Below are 25077 nucleotides of genomic sequence, written 5' to 3' on the forward strand. Positions count from 1 at the left end.
ATTTCCTATTTATTTGAAAATCAAACGTAATTACAGCTATAGGTAATAATTCTACTTTTGTTTCGATACCGATTCCCGATATTTTGGCCGAAAAGTTGCGCAATTCTACCCGATACCAAATGACGTCACTACGATACCAAATGACGTCACTACGATATCAAATTAAAATTACGTCACATACGTGTTTTCACACCTTTAGGAATGTCCGATACTTGAAATTTTGTTCCGATACTGATACCCGATATGTTGGTCAAAAAGTATCGCGATATGATCCGATACCGAATAACGTCGTTATGATACCAACTGACGTCATTATGATACCAAATGACGTCATTATGACACCAAATTACGTCACACACGCGAAACTACAATAAAACCCGCCTTTTATCACTTCAAACCAACTTTTTCAGGCTGAAGGGCAATCGCGGCGTTTTTTTTCGTTCCAACGAGGCGCCACGTGTCAAGAAAATCCCCCAAGCCGCGAACAGCGACACTCTAGTGACCTCTCGTGTCGAGATAACTTGGAGCGATGGAAGAAAGTCCTCCGGAAGATTTGAGCTCCTGCTCCGACTCCCACAGGACGACGGAGTTTGGGGAGGCGACGTTAAACTTGTCTTTGAAAACGCTTCAGGAAAAGATGGGGAAACCGTGACATTTGAAGGAGTCATGAGGGACAGTCCCGTGAGTTTGTCTTTTGTTGTTTTATGTACACTCTACACTAGGGTTTCTCAAAACTTTTTTACCGCGGACCCCTAAAACAATTTTTGCTTTTGCCACGTTAGGGATTTTTTGTTATAGGGATGACGTCATAGTTCTACGTCACAATGCAGATGAAATTTAAAGATCTGCTGTTTTCGGTCTAAATAATGTGAAAGTGAAATAGAATCTGATTACATTCAAATCATTTTGTCACAATTTTGAGAAACATTTGTTGTCTTTTATGTTTTTTTTAATTTTTTATTGTCTAATTTTTTTTTCGTTTTGTACAGCACAGTATTTCTCGACCTTGTCCCATTGTTAACCTTAAGCTGTTGTGCTAATAACCTGGTTTTAGACTTTTCCAACAGACCTGTCAAGTTACGGCCATAAATTTACGACCATATGTGCGGAATCACGATGTAAGAGAAATCCTTTCAAACAGATTTGTAACCAAACAGCGTTGCATAACTTTCTTTCCGTCTCCAGTTTAAAGAGCATAACATAACTTCAAAAACCTTCTATTTTTGGTCGTCATTTTGTGCAAATATGAAACTTTAAATCCTGTCTTATAAATACGCTCAAGGATTAGACAAAGGGTTTTTTTGTTTTATAATATTTTTTTTTAAATAAATCAATCTGTTTTATACATTAAGAACACAATTTTAATTATACATAAAGATTCCAATGAACTTTCATGGACCACTAAAAACTAGTCAACGTACCCCCAAGGGACCCGAGTTTAAGAACCCCTGCTTTAAGTGTACCTTTTTTACCTTTTAATATATTTTCTTACTGTATAGAGTTATATAGTTTCGTTATTTTACACGCCACTTGACTCGAACCTTAACCGTCCAATTAAACTCCTTGCAAACGTAAATCAATCTTTCCCCTTTCCAGTTTTTCGTGGAAATAGCCTTGGACGTTGACTACGTTGACAAGGTGATCTTCCCCACAATAGCGGCGAACGACTTTAGCGACTCGCCCAAACAAGTGAAGGATCGAAAGTTTGACATCTTCCAAGCGTTCGAGGATGCCGGGGTTAAAGTTCACTACGATGAGAAGCTCAGCAATAAGGTGGGAAAGTCCCCGAGGTGGAAAAAGACAACTTTCTGACTCGTTTGAAAAATCGGATTTGTAATTTTAGCAACGGTTTTTCTCCGCTCGTCTAAATTTTATTTCCATTTGAAGTATTATTAACAAATTGGCGCGACAATAAATAGGGAGCGTGAATTGATCATATTTTAAAAAGTCACTGAGAGATGAAACTTGCTTACTTTTTTGGAACAAGGGAATTTGTAAACATTTAGTCACGTTTTTTTCTGCGCTCGTCTAAGTTTAAATGAAACCTTATTTTTATTAGCTTGATAACCTTTCTTGTAAGTCAGTCACCTCACTTACAAAATAAAATGCTAAACATGCACATTTTCGACCTTGAAGCACATTTTTGACCTTGTGACCTTGAAACACATTTTCGACCTTGAAACACATTTTCGACCTTGAAACACATTTTTGACCTTAATTTATACTTTTTTTATTTATTTTTCTTGCGCCCCCAGATTGTGGACCCTACACCCGACAACCCCTGGACCAAGGACGACATGTATGACGTCATGATGGCGCACTTCCAGAAGAGCGATCGTGACGTCAACGTTTGGTGCATGATCGCCACAAAACCCCCTGACCCGAGATACATGGGATACTCATTCTCAAAAGACGGAAACCGAGGATTTGGGATGTTCACCGGGTAAATTACACTATTTTAAGTTATGCTCATTTTGGCGATAACTGTTTAACAGCCTTCTATATATCCCCGCCCTTCCAAATAAATAACGTCAATAAACAGAAGCTATGTATTAGACATTCTGTCATAGTCTAATTTTCTAAATGTAAAGAGAGATATATTTCAGCAAAAAGTCATATTCAGTCTCTTAATTTGAATTAATCACATTCACTGGATTTTGTCAACCGAGAAAAAGCGGCAGTGGCAAACGGCGAGTTAAACATCCGAAAGCATTGGGTGTGCGGCGTTGAGGTTTTTCACGATGTTTAGACTCTTTATTCCAGGGGTTCTTATACTTTTTTTACCGCGGACCCCTAAAATTTTTATTTATCTCGCGTGCACCACTGTAGGCAAAAAAAAAATGAAAAATAAAAAATGACGTCACAAATTGACATAACAAAAGAAATATACTTCATAAATTTGCTGATTTTGGTCCAAAAATTTTCTTTAATAATGTGATTACTTCTTAAATATACACTAATATTTCAATTAGATCTTCATGGACCCCCTAAAACTAGTTCACGGACCCCCAAGGGGTCCATGGACCCCAGTTTAAGAACCCCTGCTTTATTCAGTAAATTGGGGTATCTGTGTTTCCAAATTGGTTGATCAAACCTTCACCACCACTAGCCAGTCAAATATAGCACTATGTACCGATGTTGGTAGTTAAAAATGCAATGTCAAAGTGGATGGGAATCATTGGAATCAGATAGTCAAGTCAAACTATTGGCGCGAATGACTCATCTACAACGAATTGCATTGTTAGTTGTATTTTACGTGTCGGGACCTGTCTTATCCTCTTGTTTCAGACACAAGTCGTTCAAAGGTTTGATGAATCCTGATGATAAGGTTGAGCACGCCAATGCTTCCAGAAAGTTCCTTCACTACTTTGTGCACGAGCTCGGGCACACCCTGGGTCTAGTTCACCCATTCGAGAATGGTAAGAAAGAGTGTATTCGTTCATATATTTTCTAAAGGATTTTTCAAATTAGTCTTATCCTTAGCTGGCCCTACAACTCCTTACTTGTTTAACAAACCGAGCATCAGTATCCTAAACCAATGTTTCTCAACCGTTCGGTCGCGATCTAAACATTCGTTGCAGTATGATTTGATTGCCCAGTCGCTAGTTTACTTGGTGAGATTTATTAGGATTGATTTGAGCAGGATTTCTCAAATATTCAAGAAAAATGTCCTAGCAGGACGAAGACATGCAGTAGTTTATATTGTTAGATTTAAAATAGATCATTTTCCTCTATTTGTCAACAGCGTGGCCTAATTTTCAGTTTTAAAGTAAGTCAAGCACGACCATGTAGGATTATATTTCAATGTCAAATCAAAAATTCGTCTAATGAATGATACAGTTGATAACCAAGATCGATGTAAATGACAGTGAAAGCATTGCTGTGAATTTACTTGCATTGAGCAACAGCAAAATGGGTTTAAAAATAGGCGCCTAATGCATCCCATAATTTTTTCGCAGGTAAGCCTCACGCTTTAACCTGGATGAACTACGCGTGGAAGTACGATGCCAGGTACGGCGCTGGGGAGTTCTACGACAACTTCTGCTATTCCTTCACCGAGGAAGAACTGAAGGCGATTCGACACAGTCCTACCAAAGTAAGTAAGCGAGCCGAACTGCACTGGTCACCTTACAAACGAGGCCAATAAACAAGTAGTGTTGACGGGATAGTCTTTCCAAGGTAAAAATCAAGCCTATATTTTGCCATAAGAAAACCTAATAACCTCTTCTGCTTAGTATCGTTTAGCGTTAAGATAGAGTGATACTACACCTGCAGGAACAGGATATAAAGCTGTTCGGGAACGTAGACTACATAAACCCAAACTATGTGCTCGTGTTTAGAATGCGATCTTAAAGTAGAAAACATGGAAGTCACTTAGCCGGAATGCCGAAAAAAGGCACAAAAAGCACGTGCACATCAACAGTTGAATAAAGCGGTGGCGAGCTGTTCAATATACTGACCCCATCTTAACTACACCGAATGCGTTCAGTCAGCTTAGCTTAAATATTTGGGCAAGCAAGGTGGGAGAGAAAAACGGCTATCAATTGAGGTTTAGCTCAGTTGGTAGAGCGACGGTCCAGGTATGATCGGAGGTCGTGAGTTCGAACCTCACTGTGGGCTAGTACGATTTAAATTCCATCCTTTACCATGTGTGATTGTATTTTAAATCTCTTGTATTTGTCAGGCGTTTCGCAAAGAGGCAGCAAGCAGTGGTTACGGATCCGGGTACAGTCAAGTCAAGTCGCAGCCATCCTCCGACAAAAGCGACTTGGATGATGATGATGATGAAGATGATTCGTATGATGAAGCTGGAAGAAAGCTTAACTTCACCATCAAGATCAGGCCGGATCCATATGCAGTGGTATGTTGTTGACTTGCTTAATTGTAAAGCGGTCATAATGATGCTCCATTGTTGATTCAATTGGGTTTTTCTAATTATGGAATAAGTTCAGCAGGAAAATTGCTGTTTTTCTATTTTTGTAAGTGCTAAGCCGGGGCCCCTTAGTTCTTATATTAGTGGTTTAAACTTATTGTTATTAACGGTGACAGGCAGAAAATAGATCTTAATTACACTGTTTGAAAAGATATGGCTTATAATATGGTATCAATTAATAAATATGCAACATACAAATGCCTAAACAATTACAATAAAAAAGAAATAATTGAAAAAGATGACACTTTTTGTCAGTAAAATACCACCTCATACCATGAACAAAATTGCCTTAGTATAATTTCTACTGCTTTTATTTTTAAAAATGATGTATTTTGGTAACTTTAGGAGTTTTTTAAAATAGGTCTGTGAATATGTCTGCTCTTTTTTAAGCTTATTATGTGTGTCCACAACAGAATCTTGCCCTCCAACAAAACACATAATGCCGATGATAAAAGTTCTAAAGCGGTGCGCTTCTCAAGCTTTTATTAGAGATCTTTTTAGTTATTTTTAGGCTTTACATTTTCTACATAATGCTTGCCTTGGTCTGATATTAGGCTGCATATTTTTAACCCTTTATCATGCTTCAATTGTGGTTGGTATTATACAATTAGTCTTACGCACATGTTAACTATAGTACGCCAAAAGCCATCTCAGGTTCACCGAATCTGTCGATCAATGGAGCACAAGTGGGGCAGGCTAGAAAAACAACTAGACTGCAGTGAGGTTCGTACTCACGGCCTCCGGCGGTACCGTACTAATGATACGTAATCCATAAGCATTGTTCAAAAAGCAGCCTCCGAGGGGCTAGATCACAGTTGTTGACAACATATATGTGTGTGTGTAGCTTTTGTTGACGTTAACTATATGTATTCTCTTCAGGGCGAATTAGTTCAACTTGAGGCTCGTTTGAAGAACGTTGGGGAAATCGCCACTTCTATCGATGCCAACTTACAGCCAGAAGGTGGCAACGTCACCATATACATCACTCCGCCAGACGGAAACGTTAAGGTAGCTTCCAAGGTTGTTTCGGTAGTAGCAGTTCTGTACTAAAAAACAGAAAACCTCAAAAATAAATCAAGTAAAATTTCTAAACTTTTTCGTCAGCGTTAACCGAGTTTGGCAAGATTAGATCTAATCACAAATGTTTTCTAAAATTATTTATTAGCGATGCATGTAGGTTATGGCTGGTTATGTCCTTTCTCTTATCAACATCTGGGTATGTGAATTTGGTAACCAGAATAACGTCGCGATTACAATGAGACCGTTTAAAAATCGTTTAGGGTTTCTGAAGCTAGCTTGATTGTAGTTAAATTTTAATTGTAACATAACATGGATTTTGAGCTTAAAATTTTATACGTAAGCATAAGAATTTTAAAGTGAGGACCCCACGTTGAATAGATTGTGTCTCGAATAACAAATGATATATTAAAGCTTGGATCTAAATCAGGGTTCACCAAACTACGGACTGCGAGCCATATCCTGCCAACAGAGTTAATTCTACCGGCCCGTGGCATATTTTTTAATGATAAAGCACAGTTGAAATGTTGTCGGGTGCAATTCCAAACTAAATGCCAACAAAACTCTTTCTGTTCCTACAGATCAGTGAGGTTTTTTTCCACTACGCCCTTTATAAAAAACAGTTTAGTGACCCCTGATTAAAATTATTAATTGTTAAGAATAAAAGTGAAAGAGCAAGAAAGGAACAGCTGCCACCACCACCTATGCTTAAAACTCTTTCTGTTCCTACAGATCAGTGAGGTTTTTTTCCACTACGCCCTTTATAAAAAAACAGTTTAGTGACCCCTGATTAAAATTATTAATTGTTAAGAATAAAAGTGTAAGAGTAAGAAAGGAACAGCTGCCACCACCACCTATGCTTAAAACTCTTTCTGTTCCTACAGATCAGTGAGGTTTTTTTCCACTACGCCCTTTATAAAAAAACAGTTTAGTGACCCCTGATTAAAATTAATAATTGTTAAGAATAAAAGTGTAAGAGTAAGAAAGGAACAGCTGCCACCACCACCTATGCTTAAAACTCTTTTTGTTCCCACAGATCAGTGATTCTTTCTACCACTACACCGATTCCTCACCGATGCACCAAAAACTGATCCTTAATCCTCCTGGTGAAGAGGAGGGGTCGGACAGATACAGCGAGCTCATCCAGTTTGGCGAGACAACGAGCGGCCCATTGTTCAACGCGCCGGGAGAATACGTCATAACTGCGGTGTACAACGGTTCGGGAAGCGCCGTTGTTTCGAGTGAGTATTTCTCTTTTAATAATTCCTGAGAGTTTTCGGTTTTGTTCAATCTACCATAGAACGCTGCTTTCCATTTACACAAAACGTTAAAACAATATATGGGTACATAATAAGAATATCAAAGCCCATACAGAAGTAGGTAACATTTTGAACGTTTCGAATAACTCTTTATTCATTTTCCACATGATGTTAAAACTGAATGAAGAGTTATTCGAAACGTTCAAAATGATACCTACTTCGGTATGGGCTTTGATATTCTTATTACGTCTTACTACAACCTCCAACCATTATGCTCCAAAATATATGGGTAAAATATCAGCTATACAAAAGTGATATTTGTACATTGGTACAAGATCTGCTTTAGCCATTTCTTGTGATTAAAAATCTCCCACATATCTAATGTTGGAATAGTTCCAAAATCTACGAAAGAAACAAACTTATTCATCCGATCCAATTCCATGAATAAATACGTTTAACAGAAAATTTAGAATCAGAAAAAATCGGGGTATTGAATGTGACACTGAGTGTGGCCGGGTAATAACTGTAGACACTTTTCAACGCAGATACATTGAAGACAACCATTCAGAAAGGAGATTATGAAGCTGATAGCGATGTAAGTCACCTTGTACTTTTTTGAATAGAATTTTGGTTCGAATGAAAAAGAGCCGGTACGGATATGACCATAATTTAAAGGGGTTACGAACTTAGTCTGGTCATTACGGCCGTGTCTGTTTAAATACCTCCACTAAAAACCTCCAAAATGTTAATTAATAAAATTAAAACGTACGTATTTTTCCATTTGATGAAATTACAATATTGATATTATTTTTATTGCTTATACTCGGATCTAAGCCTGTTCCAACACTTATAGTTGTTGATCTTTTATCCATATCATAAGATCCAAACCAAAACCAAAAAGGGTATAAAAAACTAAACCATACCACTTTAATACTGATACTACCACTTGGCATCGGGTATCGCTACAATCCGATAACATCTAAAGTTCCTGACCTCTAATATAAATTTGTTGATCTTACCTAGAGCTGTTTTATTCAGAAGAACGTGGCAGATATATTAGGTGAATACCATAATAATAGACTAGTTATCTAATGGTTAGTTTGCATCCAAGTCTCACATGCTTTCTTTCACGCATATTTGTATAACAAATCAAATATTTTCCGAAACTAGCCAGAAGTTTTGCGTAACACTTAAGAATCTCTTGAGACACACACTAAATGTTCTGCTATTGATTTATTTATGTCTAACTAGGAGCTGTTTTATCAGGCGAACGTGGCAGCTTTACTTGGCGGTTCGAACAAAAAGCGATTCGACAAAGCGAAAAAGCGTTGGGTCGACATCGCTAAGGAAGAGGTGACCAAGAAGAAGAACAAGGTCCAAACCCTGCTGTCCATGTTCAGTGGCTTGCTTAGAGGAGATACGAGGGAAGCGGACGACAGCAGTGATGGAAAATCTGTGTCCAAGGCCCCTTCTGCCATTAAACAAGACGATGTTCTGAAGGGGACAGACAACTTGGTCACTTACTACCACGAGCAGGTGCGGATATCCTTTTTGCTTAACTTGATATTAAAGGTAGCTCCAGGGGGTAGGTACGTAGCAATGTTGGGGGGAGGGGGTCATTAAAAAGTCAGAAACGACGTCATAATGTTATGTCATAACCTGACGTCACAAAAGTGACTTCCAAACGTGGCGTTAAAAAAAGAAATCTTAACAATACTACACAGTTCGTTATTTTCTGAGGTTGGATAGATGTTCCTTCAAATACAAAAGCTAAGTTACAAAATGTTATCGATTCGCGCAAAGCGACAAACGCCTTCATATCGTTTACGTTGCCAAAACGTTTATTCTAGATGGCGCAATAAGACGCAGGGCGTCTTGGGGATAAAATAAGTTATCGAAATTGGACAAGACATACAAGGAAAGTAGATTCACATCAGATTCACGTTAAGCGCAAAATTTTTGCATTTACTTGAAGAAATTTTTTCATTTACTTGAAAGTATACAAAAAATACAGTTTGGGTGGGGCATGGCCACGTGGGTCCACCCTTGCCCCATATAACCCAATAACAACTACCCCAAAAATATTGTGTTTCAGGGTGGCAAGTCGGACAACATGAACTACAGGAAGGTGGTGTTCAGTCGCGGCAAAATCCTCAAGGAAATGGGTGAAAACGAGAGGGCGAGTAACGAGTTCAACCAACTCATCGCTGATATGGTGCAACGCGGAGTCAAGTACTCGGTGATAAAGGGTGCCTCTGATGAGTGGAACTCCCTGTACTCGCCGAGTGAGTGGCGAGTTAAAACAAATTTGACTCAAAGGAAATAGTTGCTTTTAATTAAATATGTTACTGCGTAATAAGAATATCAAAGCCCATACAGAAGTAGGTATCATTTTGAACGTTTCGAATAACTCTTTATTCATTTTCAACATAGAGAGAAGTCACTGATGGTAAGTGTATATATAGTGCTAAGACAGACATGGATTTTGATGCAAATGTCTTGCCACGTCTGTCATTTGCATCAAAATCCTGGTCACAAAATCGATTTTAAAAACCCCAAGATTCTTGCGACAAGTCGGTGTTGGCGTCGTCTTTTGATTAAGGAAACCGTAGAAATAACACGGCACAACCCGGAAATTAACGCAGACCAAGCTTCTATACCACTCTATCTTTTCAACATCTGATCACGTGGATGGCCTTATCTGCTATCGGCGACCTACCTTCTAATCGCCGCACACCCGGTTTAGATTATGTATCTATCCACGTTTCCTTCTTTCTGATGTCTGTCTTAGCACTATATATACACTTACCATCAGTGACTTCTCTCTATGTTGAAAATGAATAAAGAGTTATTCGAAACGTTCAAAATGATACCTACTTCTGTATGGGCTTTGATATTCTTATTACGTCTTACTACAACCTCCAACCATTATGCTCCAATGTTACTGCGGGTTTAACGTTTGTTCAAACGTAGTTCAAAGCAAGATCTTATTTTTAAATATTGTACGATTCCGATTTACTTATAGGCCTACTATACGGGATACTATACGGGAAGTTGACAAGTGTTAAAAAGGCCTAAAAGTTTCGTTAGAAAATTGTAAAAGAATACTTGCTTTCACTTGAATGGTTCTTTAGTTAGACCGTTTGAAAAGTAGGTAAACAGGGTTATTTGTTTTAAAATATGAGATGTATTTTGTATTACAGTACCAATGTAACAAGTATCATGATTATTCCAGAACGAGCTAAAAACACAAATCTATTTCTAAACTAAAAACACTCGATAAAATGCTGTGTAATTTCACTTAAAAGTTAATGAAGTAATACTATTATTAATGTTATTGTTTTGGTAATATCTGAATCTAAGCCTGCTCCGACATTTCTAGTTGTTGATCCTTCTTCCATATCGTAACATCCAAGCAAAACCACAAAGGTTGTAAAAAAAGATCCAAAACAACTTTATTAAACAAGAGCAGAATACTATATAGTTACGCAAATAGTATCGTCAGTTCTGCTAATTTCTGTAAACACAACCAAAAACACCGAAGTTATATATGAATATAAAACTATTCACAAGTCTAAAAAGCCAAGATCAGAATTAAAATACAGTTCAGTCCAGGTGTAAACCAATGCTAAAGTAAAATATGTAAAAAATATAGTTCGGCTCTCAGGGCCACATTTGACACGTAGGCCGAGGGCTTTCCAAGCTGAGCCAATTTAAAAATTCTATGTCACACTAAATTTTAAATAAAATGCAATAAATACACGGCTATCACGCGGCCAACAACTACATGATAACACTAAACTATCCAAAAGTAACTCGCGGCCCACTAAAAATGGCTCTGCGGCCCACATTTGGGTCGCGGCCCACAATTTGCCGACCAATGATCTAAGTCTATGTTTTAATCTTCTAACTTTTTGTATATTTTAATGTTTTTCGGCAATTTTGAGGTTATAATAATGGGATGTTTTACCTTTTATTTCTACTCGAAATTGCAGAGGACACAGTGGACTCGGCTCCCGTGGATACCTACTCGGCTGACTCGCTTCAGAAACGAGTAGACAAGATCGTCGACTGGTACCCGGCTAAGGAAATGACGGGGAAGCCCGATGCAAGTGGAATAGGACTCGGAAAGTAAGAAGCGAGTCATTTTTTGCTCGAATAAATCATTCAACGAGTTATATTTCTTACATGTACATCGTTTAGTTACTATAGAAACACGCCTACTGGAGTAGGTCATTATTTTTAAACAATTTATCCATTTTTTTAACCGAGTATAGTTTACTTAAAGGGTTATTTTTCTTACCTAAAGTTATTTTAGTTAACTAGTATTGCGACCACTTCTTTCAAACAAGTGATTTTTTTTGAGTATACACTTATATTTCAGTAATACTAAATAGTTTGTTCAAAATATTAAAATCCTACACGCTTTCTTATAAAACAACTCTTTGCTATTCTTGTTATTATTACAATTCGTTTCACCAATTTTCATTTAAAACAAAGCTCAACATCGATATCACCGCGGCACCTTGTATTATTTTAACACCTAGTGGTACTAAAGGCCCGTTTACACTACAGCTGCGCTGAGCTAAGCTGGTCGTGCAAAGCGTGAAAATTGCTTGAAAGCGTAATTTTTTGCCAGCTGCGCGGTGCTTAAGTTTAGCAAAGCGTGAAACGCTCGCAACAACAGAAATTAAATGAAAATTACGCTTTGCTCAACTCAGCACAGCTGTAGTGTGAATGGGGCTTAGCTGACTTATAGGTCGCCTTTATTCCAAATCAGCACTATTTTCTATTCTGCAACCTTTTCTATTGATCAGGGGATTCAGCAACTTCGACCACGATCAGTTGGAAAAAGCGATGAAGATTGTTCGAATGATTTTCAACAAGTACGCAGAGACCAGTGATCTCAACGATGTGTTGGATTACGCCGATTCGTTGCAGAAGGGGTACCAGGTCAACCACCTTGTGCTTCAGTGGGCTGTTGAAGTCTTCATCGTCCATTCAACTGCCGCCAAAAAGGCCGGGATTATGTAAGTTGGAGCATTAAATGGCTGGAGGTTGCAGTTAGACGTAGAATAAATATCAAATATTGTATGGAAAGTAAATGGCATTTTGCGAACGTTCGAATAAATCATAAGATAATGTTTGAAGGTTGAGGTTAGACATAGAATGAATATCAAAGCCCATACAAAAGTATAAGTAGCGTTTTGTGAACGTTTTAAATAATTCTTAAATTAACTTAAATCAAGATAAAGTTTCCCGCGTTTAGTATTTAGAGCATAATGGACTTGAAAGTTGTAGTAAAACGTAGTAAAGGTTCCAAAGTCATGCGAAAGTATAGGTTGTATTTTGTGAACGTTTCGAATAAATCTTATCATAACTATTGTTGGTTGTAGTTAGACGTTGAATGAATACCAAAGCCCACACAAAGCCCTACTTCTGTATTTACGTTTAACAAACACCGGGTAATTAAATTGTTTAATTTTTTGAACCGTTTTTATTTAGGTACCCTCTCCCGCCCGACATGGACAAGTCTTTGATGTCGTCGGCCGCCATTTTTCAAACGCAGAGAACTGGAACGCCTCAGGAAGATTGGATGAACTACTGGAGATGCGACGCAGATCTAAACTACCATCACAGGTAGGGAGTGTTATAATGACTTAAGCTATTAACCAACTTAAAAGCATCAGGTGGCACTGTATAAAGACAAATTGTATTGAATTCTCGACAAGCTTTCGCACTGCCGTCCACCAGATCCAAGTAGAATTCTGTTGAAACCAGATCAAAGTAGAATTCTGTTGAAGCACGGTTATGCGAAAGCTTGTTAACAATTTAATACAATTTGTCTCATAGGTAAGTTGACCATTGGCGAACAAAAAAAAAACAGGTTGAGAAACCCTGCTTAGTTGTTGCAGCACTGTTCAACCTTCTAACTTTCGATCGACAGGCACTGGCATATCGTCTACGTGGTTGGTGGGCTGATCGGTCGACAAGGTTGGCTTGGTGACTGGATCAGAACACGTGGAGAACTTCTTCGTCAGGGCGAACTGTTTGGTGCAATGCATGCTCAGATGCTGGCACGTTACGACGCTGAGCGAGAATCCTGGGGTCTGTCGCCAGCCAGGGTAAGGTTCGCTGGATAAATACAGTTAAAATCAGCCTTTAAGCATATAATACTCTATTTTGTAAGAGTTTTATGTGTCGTTAGTTTTGCCACTTGGTCATTGCGCCCCCTGCAGTGAGCTTACCGACACAGTTAAGTCCGTACCCTTGAAATCTGAAGTCGTAAATGCCTGGAGAAGTCTTTTAATATGACAATGATTGTTAAAAGCACTTTTGGGAGTTATCTTCATATTTTACACATTCAAATTGTCAAGCCTTTAGTTTTAAGGATGTTGCACTGAATAAGTGATAATAGAAATCAACTTGAACCTTGCTGGAAAGTTACATTGTCAATGGACTGACGATGCCTTTCCTGGTAAAGTATATTTATATGTTTAGAGATCTTTTAATAGTGTGTGACCGGAATTGTTAGCTTGCTGGAGTACTCTGCTGAACCTTTCAATCTCAACATTTAACTGTATACAGGACCAATCCATTACACCGCTATAGAAAAGGCCACTGTTGAAGGCTTAGGTCGCAGATGTTGAACTTGATGTGTTTGTATCGTACATTCACCCCTTTAGTTGTCCAAGCACGAAAAAGTGGAAATTAACCCCAAATCGACTTCTTTTTCAGGCCTGGTCGTACAACGAATTCGACCCGATTGGCTTCAACGCTGGTTTTGAGTTCCACAACGCACGGCAGAACGCCACAATGTCGCCACGTGGTCCAACTAGTTTCCCTCCCAACGCAGTGTCGGCCTTTCAAAGGAACGAGTCGGTCTACCAGAGTGCGATTATATCGGGTTTCTTGCCAGATCCGCCCACCCCAGTTGTGGATGATGAAGGCAATACACTGAGGTAAGTACACCCCCACACACACTTTTGCTTGGTAGCAATATTCACAGGAATATATCATATTTTACGGGGTGTGCGATACTCGACATTTCAAGAGATGTCCGATACTCGAATTTTGTACCGATATCGATACTTTATATTCAAGGGGTTTCAGATATTCGATATTTTGTTTTGACACCAATACTTGATATTTTGGCACCCCCCTCACTGTGCTTGGTAACTGAGTTTGGGAGCGGATTCAAGGGGGGTTCGTGGCCATGTGAATACAATTATTTGAGTACGTTTAACATTCCTCTTATGCCTTTAAGTATTTGCTGAGTGCTTCGAATAACTACTACTTATTGTTGTTCAGCCAATCCATTGAAATGGATCCGAACTGGGCAGGTCATGTGATTGAAGCGTCATCAAGAACATGGAGCCGATATTTTGGAAGCATCCACAACTCTGGCCATGGCGTGATCGGGTCTAACTCTAGCACTGTGAGTATAGCATCAAGAAAGAAAGAGATTTCACTTGGTTTGCATTCTCGAATTGTGCCGCCGTTTAGTTAGGTTGAGACCCCGACAGCAGTAGTTTACTTGGTTGGGCAGTTGTTGTAAACAATTCATTTCAAAATGAATTAAGTCCCAGTCAAGTCTTTTTGAATAAATAACAAGTCAAGTCATAAATAAAGCAAGTCAACTTCAGGTTTAAGTCAAGTCAAGTTATTTGTCCAAAAGACACACGTCAACTTAAGTCAAGTAATTTGATAACAGCACTTAAGTGATTGACTTAGGTGTGAGTACTAATCATTGCTCAAGTCAGTTTGGTCAAATTACTTAAGTCAAGTCAAGTCATTTGAAAATAAGTGACTTAAGTGCACTTAAGAGAACGACTTAAGTATGACTACTAATTGTTACCTAATTAATTTTGGTAAAATGCCTCCAGTCAAGCCAAGTCATTTGAAAACAGTGACTTAAATAAATGACTTAAGTGTAAATGCTCATCATCACTTAAGTCTTTTTGGTTTAAATAACTCAGTGAAGTCACTTGAAAACAGTGACTTAAGTGCACTTTGACTTAAGTCATTACAACTTTGCCATATAACCTTGTAACAAGCCTGTCTTTCCAGGAATCCAGCTAAATGTTTTATTTTTAAATATCCTTTCTATATTTAGAATTATAAACAAGATTTAACTTAGGCGTTCATGTGTGGGGCACGAGTTTAGTTTTTGATGCTTCTGACTCTCGTTTTAAGGTTGCTTGAAGGTTGCGTGCGTATAACTCGTTTGCCCACCACAATGCTTCTGGTGATTATTAATTGTATTATCTGATAAGCGAACACCCAGTTGAAACTATAGAAGGCGGACAATCAACACTGTTAACAACAGCGCTGTTCACAGCGCTGTCAACCGCACAACACGTTAACTGAGAAGTGGTCCCATTTACAAGCGGACAGCGGCCTAAGTAGCCACAGACAATCAAACTGCTGACCGCCGAGATAATCGCGGAACAGCACATTTAGCATTTACACTTTGGTGCGAGTAAAAAATAAATCTGGGGCATAAGCCGTTACAGCGTAAATTGCACAATAAACACAAAATCTCTTAGTCGGTAAATAGCCGTGCGCTACACATGGACCCCATAAAAGTAGTCCACGTACCCCCTGACTTAGGAGAATGACATAAATCACTACAACACTACCATATAACCTTGTAACAAGCCCGTCTTTCCAGGGCTCGAGCTACATGTCGTCAACTGCTACTGCAATGCGTGACCCAATCTTCTATCGCTGGCACAAACACATCGATGATTTGTGGCAGAGTTACGCCGAAGGCCAGATAACTGAGCTAGCCAGTGATCAACCTCCCGTTCAACTGCGACCCAACGATATTCTCATCACTACGGAGAGGGATCCACCGCCCGGGTATTTTCCATTGATTTTCTTTGATTCATAATTTTGCTGATTCTCAAGGTAACGACTTGGAAGTCACTCATAGCGACCGAATGATACGACTTTAACAGTAACTTACTCGACATCCGAAATAAAATGAACTACATAATAAATATAAATGAATATGCTGTAGTTGCCAGGCATTGTTTTAATTGTACAATATTGTTCTTTCAGCAAAATTAATAAATTATGTTTTTTTTTCTAGTGTTCGATTTTTGATAAAACTGGCAAGTTAATGTGAAACATCATGGCCCGAGGTTGTTGTTAAACGTAGAATTCTTACAAAATCTTAAGATTTATTCGAAACGTTCACAAAATGCTATCTAGTTCTGTGTGGACTTTGATATTAATTCTAAGTGTAACCACAACCTCCAGCCATTATCCTAAGATTTTTCAAAACGTTTACAAAATGCTTTATACTCCTCTACTTTAGTTGAATAAAATCTGAATCTTGATTTAGGAAAATTAACAACACAAAAGTTAAGTAGATTAGTTTTTTGTGTGAGGTCAATAATTCGACAAATGAATACTCTAGCAACGCTAGCTAATTAGGTCAGACACTATTAAAAGATCTTAAATACTCTATATATATATTATTTCGCCAGCCATTATTTCGAATGAATAATTCTAACTAAGATGCACTGACGATGCCTTTGCAGGCGAAAATTTATATATTTATCTTAAAAGGTATTTTAATATAGTGTAATATGGTGTTTAGTGTCTGGCCTAAATTGCCAGCTTTGCTAGTTATTCTGATGTTACGTATCAGGAATTAAGTTCGACATTTATCTTGCAAGGGTCAAGGTGATTTTCACTGTCACATATTCAGTGAAACGTTGGTTGGTGTTTGCAGTTTTGCCAACAACTGGGACGAGGGTTACCCGAGGGGTGTGATCCGAACATATCTCGGTCCGGCTCAGAAGAGGTTCGAGTGGGACAACAAGATTTCGCACGACCCCTTCTACTATCACATTCGCTACAGAAGAACAGATCCGTCGGTTACAGGTTAGTTAAATCACAACTATAGTCTAATTCAGTTGTAAAGATTAAGTACAGAATTTAGTAAACCGAAAACCAGTTTGTTTGGATATTATATGATAAATGTATTGATAGTAAAAAAAGTCTCGTCAGTATTTTAATTCGAATGAAAGTTCATGAAAGGACGCCTTTAGAACAAAACAATTTTTTGTTAAATGCGGTAAGACATACTGATAAATGTTAGCCAGATTCGCACGAAACCCGAAGGTTGTTTGCATTTACTTAGTTTGAATAGGCAGTTGGAGGGTCATGGTCACGTGGCCTCCTCTAGTACCGCCCCTGCTCACTTTTGTATGAAATCTAAAGACTCGCTGTTTCTTTCATATGAAAAGGGGCATATTGAAAGAACTGATGTTTACTCCGAATAAAACTCCGACGATTAGAGTAAGATTTAGTTGCTAACCCCCATCGAATTAACACATGTAACACTGCATTTTGTTATGTGTAGCGGTTTAAGTTTAATGTGTAACTGTCCACGTTAACTATACCGTAGGCCAGTGTTTCACAATCTTTTTTCGCGGCGACCCAAATATTTAGGGTAAGTATGATAATAATCTTTGGCGACCCAATTGTTTTTTCTTGTAAGCGAACTCAAAAATAGCTTCTTGTAAGCGAACAAAAAAATCGGCATTAGCATAAAGAATTTCGAATTTAATGACCATTATTAGACACTATTTGCATTGGTTCCTTAATTTTTCTAATTGAGAAATCTTGTTCAGAACCAATGTCAATTATTATAAACATGTGAATTACTGCAGTCAGCGACCCAACCAAATTAAACAACGACCCCATTTTGGGTCGCGATCCATAGGTTGAGAAGCACTGGCGTAGCCTATAGGGCGAAATCCGCCCCAGTTTTCATTTGACTGATTTCAGTTACACGAGAGAAACCTTTGGTGCATTGCAGGAGAGCTGAACCTGACTTTCCGAATTTTCATCTGCCCAACCAGACGAATCACTGAGCGTAAAAGATGGATCGAAATGGACAAGTTCGTTTACAGGTTCGTGTGAGGAGCATAATGTTTGAAGATGGAAGTAAAATGTAGTGAGAATATTAAAGCCCATACAGAAGTAGTTAGCTTTTGTTAACGTTTTGAATAACTCTTGATTTAAATATCTCTTTTGATGTTAAAAATTAATACAGACTTATTCGAAACGTTCAAAATTATATTGTCATTCATTTTCAACATAGTCTATGACATAGTCATTAAGTCGTTGAAAACCCCATGTTTTTCCAAACGTCCTGTAATAGTCGTCAAATTTATTCCATATGCAGCTTACGTTATATGTCTTTATAAGTAGCTTAAGTTATACATTTGTTATATGCAGCGTAAGTTATATGTCTTTATATGTAGCTTAAGTTATACATTTGTTATATGCAGCTTAACTTAAATTGGCGGTAAACAAAAAAAAGAACTGTTCTTTTTTTAACAGTTTGCCAGCAGGCCAGGATAGCGCTGTTCTCTCGCGGCCCGACATTCACTCTTCAGTGATCAAGCGCATTCCTTCGCAGATGCGCGGTGATATTGAAGCACCATTCACAAGAATACAAGCAGGACACTGCGAATGCGGTTGGGCCTACAACATGCTTCTGCCAAGAGGAGTGGCCGTAAGTTCAATGTTTTTGTTGTATTGTGCCAGTATTCTAATGAATTGAGTCAATGTCCTTAAAGTCTCTGTATTAAAATGACTTGACTTGACTTGAATTAAGTCGTTTAGGTAAAATGACTTGACTTAACTTAAGTATTTTTGACAAAGAACCTGACTTGGACCTAACTCTTTAAGTGTCGATTTAAATTTATGTGCCTGTAATGTTATAATGATTATGTTAGTGTTAAAAACTTAAGTTAATAACTTGAATTAGATGCACTAACGTCCCGGTTTTCAAATGACTTGACTTAAGTCATTTAAGTAAATGACATGACTTGACTTGACGCAAGTCTTTTTGACAGATTTGACTTGGACTTAACTCTTGATTTAAAATTAAGTGTTTTTAATGTTATGATGTATTTTGTCAGTATTCTAATGACTTGAGTCAATGTCTTGACTTGAGTGCACTTAAGTCACTGTTTTCAAAATAACTTGAATGAAGTCTTTTGGACAAAGGATTTGACTTGGACTAAATTCTTTAAGTCTTGATTTGAAATGAAGTGTTTTTATTTGAGTAATTTATTTACCCTTCAATGTAGACTAGCTGCGCTGGGTCGCAAATCTTGGCAGAACTTCCTAAATTAGTTTGGTATCAGATGGGCATCGATATACCTAATATCGGACGAGTACCGATACCACTACTTGACACAAGGTGTCGGCTCCAATTCGATATTAGCGGGCATCTGAGCTTAAAGTGTCTTTTAAATAAGAACCAAATAAACGATACTGTTCAAACCACACAGGGCGGCGAGGAGTACAGCTTGTGCGTGTTCGTGAGCGACAACAACATAGATGGGATTGAGATCAGAAGTAGCTGCGGCAGCCTGAGCTTCTGTGGGGCGAGTGGGGCCCAGTACCCCGACCGACGGGCCATGGGATACCCCTTCTGCTTTGACCTGGCCTTTAATGGAAACGAGGTAAGGCTTATTCCTAATCCAGGGGTTCTTTTTTCTTTTTTTAACCTTTTTTTATCTTTTTTTTAAAACATTTTTTGGCTTTGCATGGGCCAGTATCGGCAAGATTTTTTTAGAAATGACGTCATAAAATTTACGTCACAATACAAATTGACTTCAAAAATTGGCTGTTTTCGGTCCGAAATTTAAAGTAAATTAAAAATTGAGTCTAATTAAATTGAGTGCGAAACGCTTTATTTTAATTAGACTATTTTATTTGAAAACATAATTGCTTTTTTAATATATACCGGTACTTCTATTTCAATTAGGCTTCATGGAACCCCCTAAAACTAGTTCATGTACTCACAAGGGGTCCGTAGACCCCAGTTTAAGAACCCCTGTCCTAAACAGTGGTGATTTATATGGTAAGACATATATTTATTTTATTATGATTCTAAATTATTGCCCATTTGGTAAACTTCTGTATACAATTGTTTTGTATACGATTAAAGTACAATAAATTAAGACAGTTTCTTTTTTGTTTCGTTAAATGTAATATTTCAGAAGGCTGTGTTAGTTGGTTATTTAACAGTAATTTTATAAAGATTTCCATACCGATGAGTAGTAGTTCATTTTTTTTTAGTTGGTTAATTACTTGGGCAATTGGTAATATTTTCTTCCGATTTTGTTTTTTATGGTTATTTAGTTGTGCCAATGCTTTTTTCCAACTTATTTTTTTTAGAATAAATCGGTTGGTTGGTTTATGGGATCCGGGCCGGGTAGCGGCTGCTAGACCGTCAGTAGAGCGACCTCACGATAGCGATTGATTAAAAACAGCGACTGTTACGATAGAGACTTTTACTGGCAGGATGACTATCGTGAGGTATCTCTACTGAAGGTCGCCATTCTAACAATCGTTATGCGAAGCCAATCCGTTATTTAGTAATGCCTATGATTGTTTTTAACCGAACGATATTAAAATAAATTGTTGGGTGGTTGGTTTGGTCGGTTTATTACTTTGACACTTGGTAAAACATTAATGGCGTCATACTCCCGCTGGTAGGTGCCGATACCAGAAGCACTGGGCATCATCCCCAACGCTGCAATCTCTACGTTCGTGATCTTGAACGACGCTGTGGTCGAGTCAGTCCCTGGTTTAACCGACCTCTGGTCACCTTGGACGCAAATGAGACTCAACGACGGGACATTGGACACCAGAAACCCTGAATCACTCGTATCTTTCAGGTTTAAAGCAGTTATTATGAAAACAGTGAATTACAGCTTGTATAATTAGCCAGTGTTGCTTAGACTAGTGCAGGAGTCATCCAAATGTATTATAAAGGGCAGGACAACTGTAAGACCTGGCCATCGCGGGCCGGATAACTGTCGAATTTATGTTGCCTAAAAAGGTATGTCGAACGTGATTATAAGCACATTATGAAATATTATAAGCACAATATCAAATACACCCAAAACTGATAAAGTTGCAATGTTACGTAATACCCATATGCTCTGCCACAAAGCCACGAAAGAATTTTTCGTCCTTTCTTAGGCGTGTGTGGTAAATTTTTTAGCAACTTTTCAGTGAGCAAATGGTAAACGCCCTTATGCAAACAGAAATTGACCCCAAAAAGTGTATTGACCTTTCTGTGTTGAGTATACTCTGCCATAAACTCGGCCCCAAAGTCACAAGAGAATAAACCGTTCTTTAATCTTTTTTCCCCCTTTTTTTTCTTTAAACTTTCTTTTTTATTTTTTTGCCTTTTTTTTAATGTTTTCGAATGAAACCTTTTTTGACACTTGAGCTTAACGTGCTTGTTATTTCTTATTCTGTGCGCAGGTCAAGCAGAATCACTGGACGTTTGCGGGTTCTCATCGACGACCAGTTCATGACGAGTTCAGTTCCAACCTTCCAGAGGTTGCGGGTTCGATTCCAGGGCAGGGGAGCTGGCAACGGAGCCTACGAGATAACGGCCGCCACCTTGGCCCGTCGTGCTGACAACAGCCTCAATATCACAGGAAGAAGTTACCAAGTCACATTGAATGGACAAACTACGTTCTCCGTACCTGAGTTTGGAATTGTCTCGGACGAGATTCCGCTGAGGTAAGATCGACGTTTTTTTAAGCCAGTGTTTCTCAACCTGTGAGTCGTGATCCCAAAAGTTTTGGTCGTTTAATTTGGCCGGGTTCGACTGCAGTAGTTAACAATTCTAAATATGTTGAGATTCATCTGAGAAGATTGCTACAATACAGTGTTGTAATGACTTGTCATTGACTTGAGTTAAGTCAAGTTTTTCAAATGACTTGACTTGTCTTAAGTCTTTTGGACAATTGACTTGACTTGGACTTAAGTCATTTTGTCAAACAACTTGGAATTAAATTAGGCATTTTTCATTAAAATTTGTCTCAAGTTTTGCACATTAAACACTTTTAGTTCTGTATATTGCGTTTGTGTTATTTGTTTACTTGAATTGTTGCTTAAAATCGGACAATTTACCAATTTTGATACTTAAGCCATTTAAAAATGACTTGTTTACAATACTGCTGCAATACAATCGAACCTATTTGTGATAATGGTTTGTTGGGGGAACACACAATAACACCTGGTACAAGGCACAATATCTAAACCAGAACACTCTATAGCACCTTAGCACTAAAACCAACGACATAAAAAAGCCAAAACATAGTAACATTCACGACAGAATGATATCTAAATCGTTTGACTAAGAGATCAATCCGTCGGAATAAGTCTTAAATTCATCGGAATAAGGCCGAAATAACACCTGAAACGGTAGGTAGAGGGTGACGAGCGATCGGGGCCGTCGGTCTGGCATCGGTCGTGTCGACGTTTGGACTTAGGACTTATACGTTACCACGACTATTAAATTAGGTATTTTTCATTAAACTTTGTCTCAAGTTTTGCACATTAAACACTTTTAGTTCTGTATATTGCGCTTGTGTTATTTGTTTACTTAAATTGTCCTATTTTGGTTTTATTCTGAACTGTGTTTTATTCCGACGTTGATGTTGTTCTTATCTCGGTCTAAGAAAGGTCTAATAAACCCCTTAAAACCCAATACTCAGCCTTTTCAAACTACGCCTGACCTACAAGTGACCTCCAAAAAAGCAATAATCCCCACAAAACACGAACAATATTTTACTTATTCGTTAACACCTTTTTGTTTCGGTAAAACTTTACAGAATAGTATACCAATGGTCGCAAATATTAAACCGTCATAACACCCTTTCTTCTTTCACAGCTCTTCTCCCGTTGACCTCTTCGTGACCTTCATGCTCAACAGTCCCGGATGTTTCTTGCGAGGTCGGCAAGGTCTGGGAACGAGCCTCTGGATCTGGCTGAATCCCCAAGGCGACCAGTTAACCGCCCAGAACTGGCAGGGAATGCAGGGGTTAAGAACATCCAGGTCACTTTACTGCATTGGAGGAATTGAGGTTCCGATACCAGAAGAAAACTAAAAGCGGCAGTTTCTTCAGAGTATTTGAAACCGTGTGCCTTGGTTACTTGATTTCGTGCACCAGTTTTGGGTCACAATATGTTGTTTATGTATGATATTTAGAAACCTCTTTATTGTACATTTAAGTTCATGTCGCTTTACTGCATTAGAGGTGGTTCCAATACCAAAACAGAAGAAAACTAAAAATTGGCAGTTTTTCTTAGGAGTACTTTATAATCGTGTGCATTGATTAAAAGATTTCGTGCACCAGTTTGTCGGCCAAAATATGGGGTTTATGAACATTTTAAGGCCTTTTTGTGTAGAATAAATTTGGGTTTACAAAGTTCTAAATCTGTGTACGTAAATCCAGCTATATATAATCTCTGTGGTCAAACTTCCACGCTTAATGAAACGTGTACTATTATATTTTATTGTCTATCCTGAATATCTTATACGCACAAGCCAATATAGCCAGAAAATTTCGTTAATTTGTTGTCGCTACATTTATCTAATGAGACGTAGGCCTAACCAATCTTATTGTTCCTTTGATTTAAACTGAACAGAACGTGCAAAATTGTATGCAGAACTTCTAACGTTGAACGCACTTAACGCACATTTTACCCATAGCTGTGCCTTGCTGATGAAATCTTTGTAAATTGCTTCTAAAATTGTCAAATATTTCCGTTATATACAGAACGAACTACTATGTTTTTGTGCTTCTTTATTATTCCAACTGAAGCAGCACGAACTGGCATGACATCAAAAGGTTTTTAATTGTCAAATGAAATAACTCAAAATACACAAATCTTACTAGATCCGAAATAAAGTAAAAAATATTACGCGTTTCAAACAATTGACAGTTTTCTGTAACTTCAGATTACCGAAAACTCCGATAAAATCTTGAGGCAATTTCTATTCAAGGTGTTATAAAACCACACGTAGCCTACGCTAGACATATACCTAAAGCGATTTAAGTGTGTAGGCTGTAGGGAAAGGTTGCCCCAGATGGAACGTTGCCTGAGTCGTGACTTGGCGATTACATCGACGTGCCATTAGGTAGCGCCAGTTCTTAATTATTTTTTGAAGCACCCAAAGGTAGCCATCATTTTAACACAACAACATTTCAGAAGGCTGACGGCGTTTTTACAACATATCAATCCAAAGAAAATAGGAGTGTTTTTTGCTAATTTCATTGTTTTTATATCTATGTTATTTCATATTTGTTGAAGTTGTATAAAATTCATTTTTAACTGATATATGGGTAATACTAGGCTTACTTATACAAATAAGTTTTTTTTATATTATCTTGTTCCTACAAGCAGTCAGTATATCTTCTTTATATGGTGGTGTGCGGTGCGTAAGATGGGACAGGCAGTGAGGAACTCATTTGTTACAACCTACATTTTGGGTTATTGTGACAAAAAATGGACTTGCCATTACCTCTTTTTAAGCAGCTAACATTTTGTTATCGTTCAAAAGTTTTCAACTAACAAATTTCAATATAGTTAGTTTTAAATTTTTGATGTATGACGTAAAACATTTTACATATTTTACCTATCCATAAAGTACGTTAAGTAATGCACCTGGTTAAAATGTATCTCCGTATCAACATGTTTGTAAGAAATATTGCAAGTGCAGGTAAAACTTCACTAAACAAAAACCATACCTATTCGAATTAAAACAAAATGATTGTTTAAAAGTCCACTAAAACCAAACGAGCAAACAGACAAGATTTGGCCTAGGTCGTGTTTGTTGAGAGCTATTAACACAGGCAGAATATTTGTATAATAGACACAACAAAACCAAAGTTTCAAGACAGTCACTCTTTGCCACGCACTTGTCCTAAAATATTAATTTTTGCTTACCACAGCAAATTCGTTGTAAGATTCTGCGAAATTCTTCTAAACAGGCTAGTTTTCAACTTATGTAAGTGTATCAGA

The 25077-nt window shown here is 38.0% G+C and overlaps 1 protein-coding gene across 1 annotated transcript in view; it reads left to right on the forward strand.

Annotated features, from left to right (window-relative positions):
- The window catches only part of LOC146139182 (uncharacterized), a 28962-nt gene extending 5112 nt beyond the window's left edge, over positions 1 to 23850 (forward strand). The window contains exons 4-28 of the mRNA XM_083391735.1: positions 411 to 681; positions 1597 to 1773; positions 2256 to 2443; positions 3289 to 3419; positions 3960 to 4096; positions 4685 to 4861; positions 5813 to 5941; positions 6987 to 7191; positions 7755 to 7804; positions 8476 to 8745; positions 9305 to 9494; positions 11205 to 11340; positions 12027 to 12239; positions 12715 to 12849; positions 13157 to 13334; positions 13948 to 14171; positions 14521 to 14647; positions 15884 to 16074; positions 16955 to 17106; positions 18047 to 18140; positions 18574 to 18748; positions 19533 to 19706; positions 20746 to 20927; positions 21523 to 21786; positions 22943 to 23850. Of these exons, the coding sequence (XP_083247861.1) occupies positions 411 to 681; positions 1597 to 1773; positions 2256 to 2443; positions 3289 to 3419; positions 3960 to 4096; positions 4685 to 4861; positions 5813 to 5941; positions 6987 to 7191; positions 7755 to 7804; positions 8476 to 8745; positions 9305 to 9494; positions 11205 to 11340; positions 12027 to 12239; positions 12715 to 12849; positions 13157 to 13334; positions 13948 to 14171; positions 14521 to 14647; positions 15884 to 16074; positions 16955 to 17106; positions 18047 to 18140; positions 18574 to 18748; positions 19533 to 19706; positions 20746 to 20927; positions 21523 to 21786; positions 22943 to 23159 (4387 nt within the window). The 3' untranslated portion in view covers positions 23160 to 23850. The remainder of the gene's footprint in view (positions 1 to 410; positions 682 to 1596; positions 1774 to 2255; positions 2444 to 3288; positions 3420 to 3959; positions 4097 to 4684; positions 4862 to 5812; positions 5942 to 6986; positions 7192 to 7754; positions 7805 to 8475; positions 8746 to 9304; positions 9495 to 11204; positions 11341 to 12026; positions 12240 to 12714; positions 12850 to 13156; positions 13335 to 13947; positions 14172 to 14520; positions 14648 to 15883; positions 16075 to 16954; positions 17107 to 18046; positions 18141 to 18573; positions 18749 to 19532; positions 19707 to 20745; positions 20928 to 21522; positions 21787 to 22942) is intronic.
- The last annotated feature ends 1227 nt before the right edge of the window (positions 23851 to 25077 follow it).

Source organism: Ascidiella aspersa, chromosome 6 (assembly GCF_963924565.1).
Source record: "Ascidiella aspersa chromosome 6, kaAscAspe10.2, whole genome shotgun sequence".
Taxonomy (NCBI): domain Eukaryota; kingdom Metazoa; phylum Chordata; class Ascidiacea; order Phlebobranchia; family Ascidiidae; genus Ascidiella; species Ascidiella aspersa.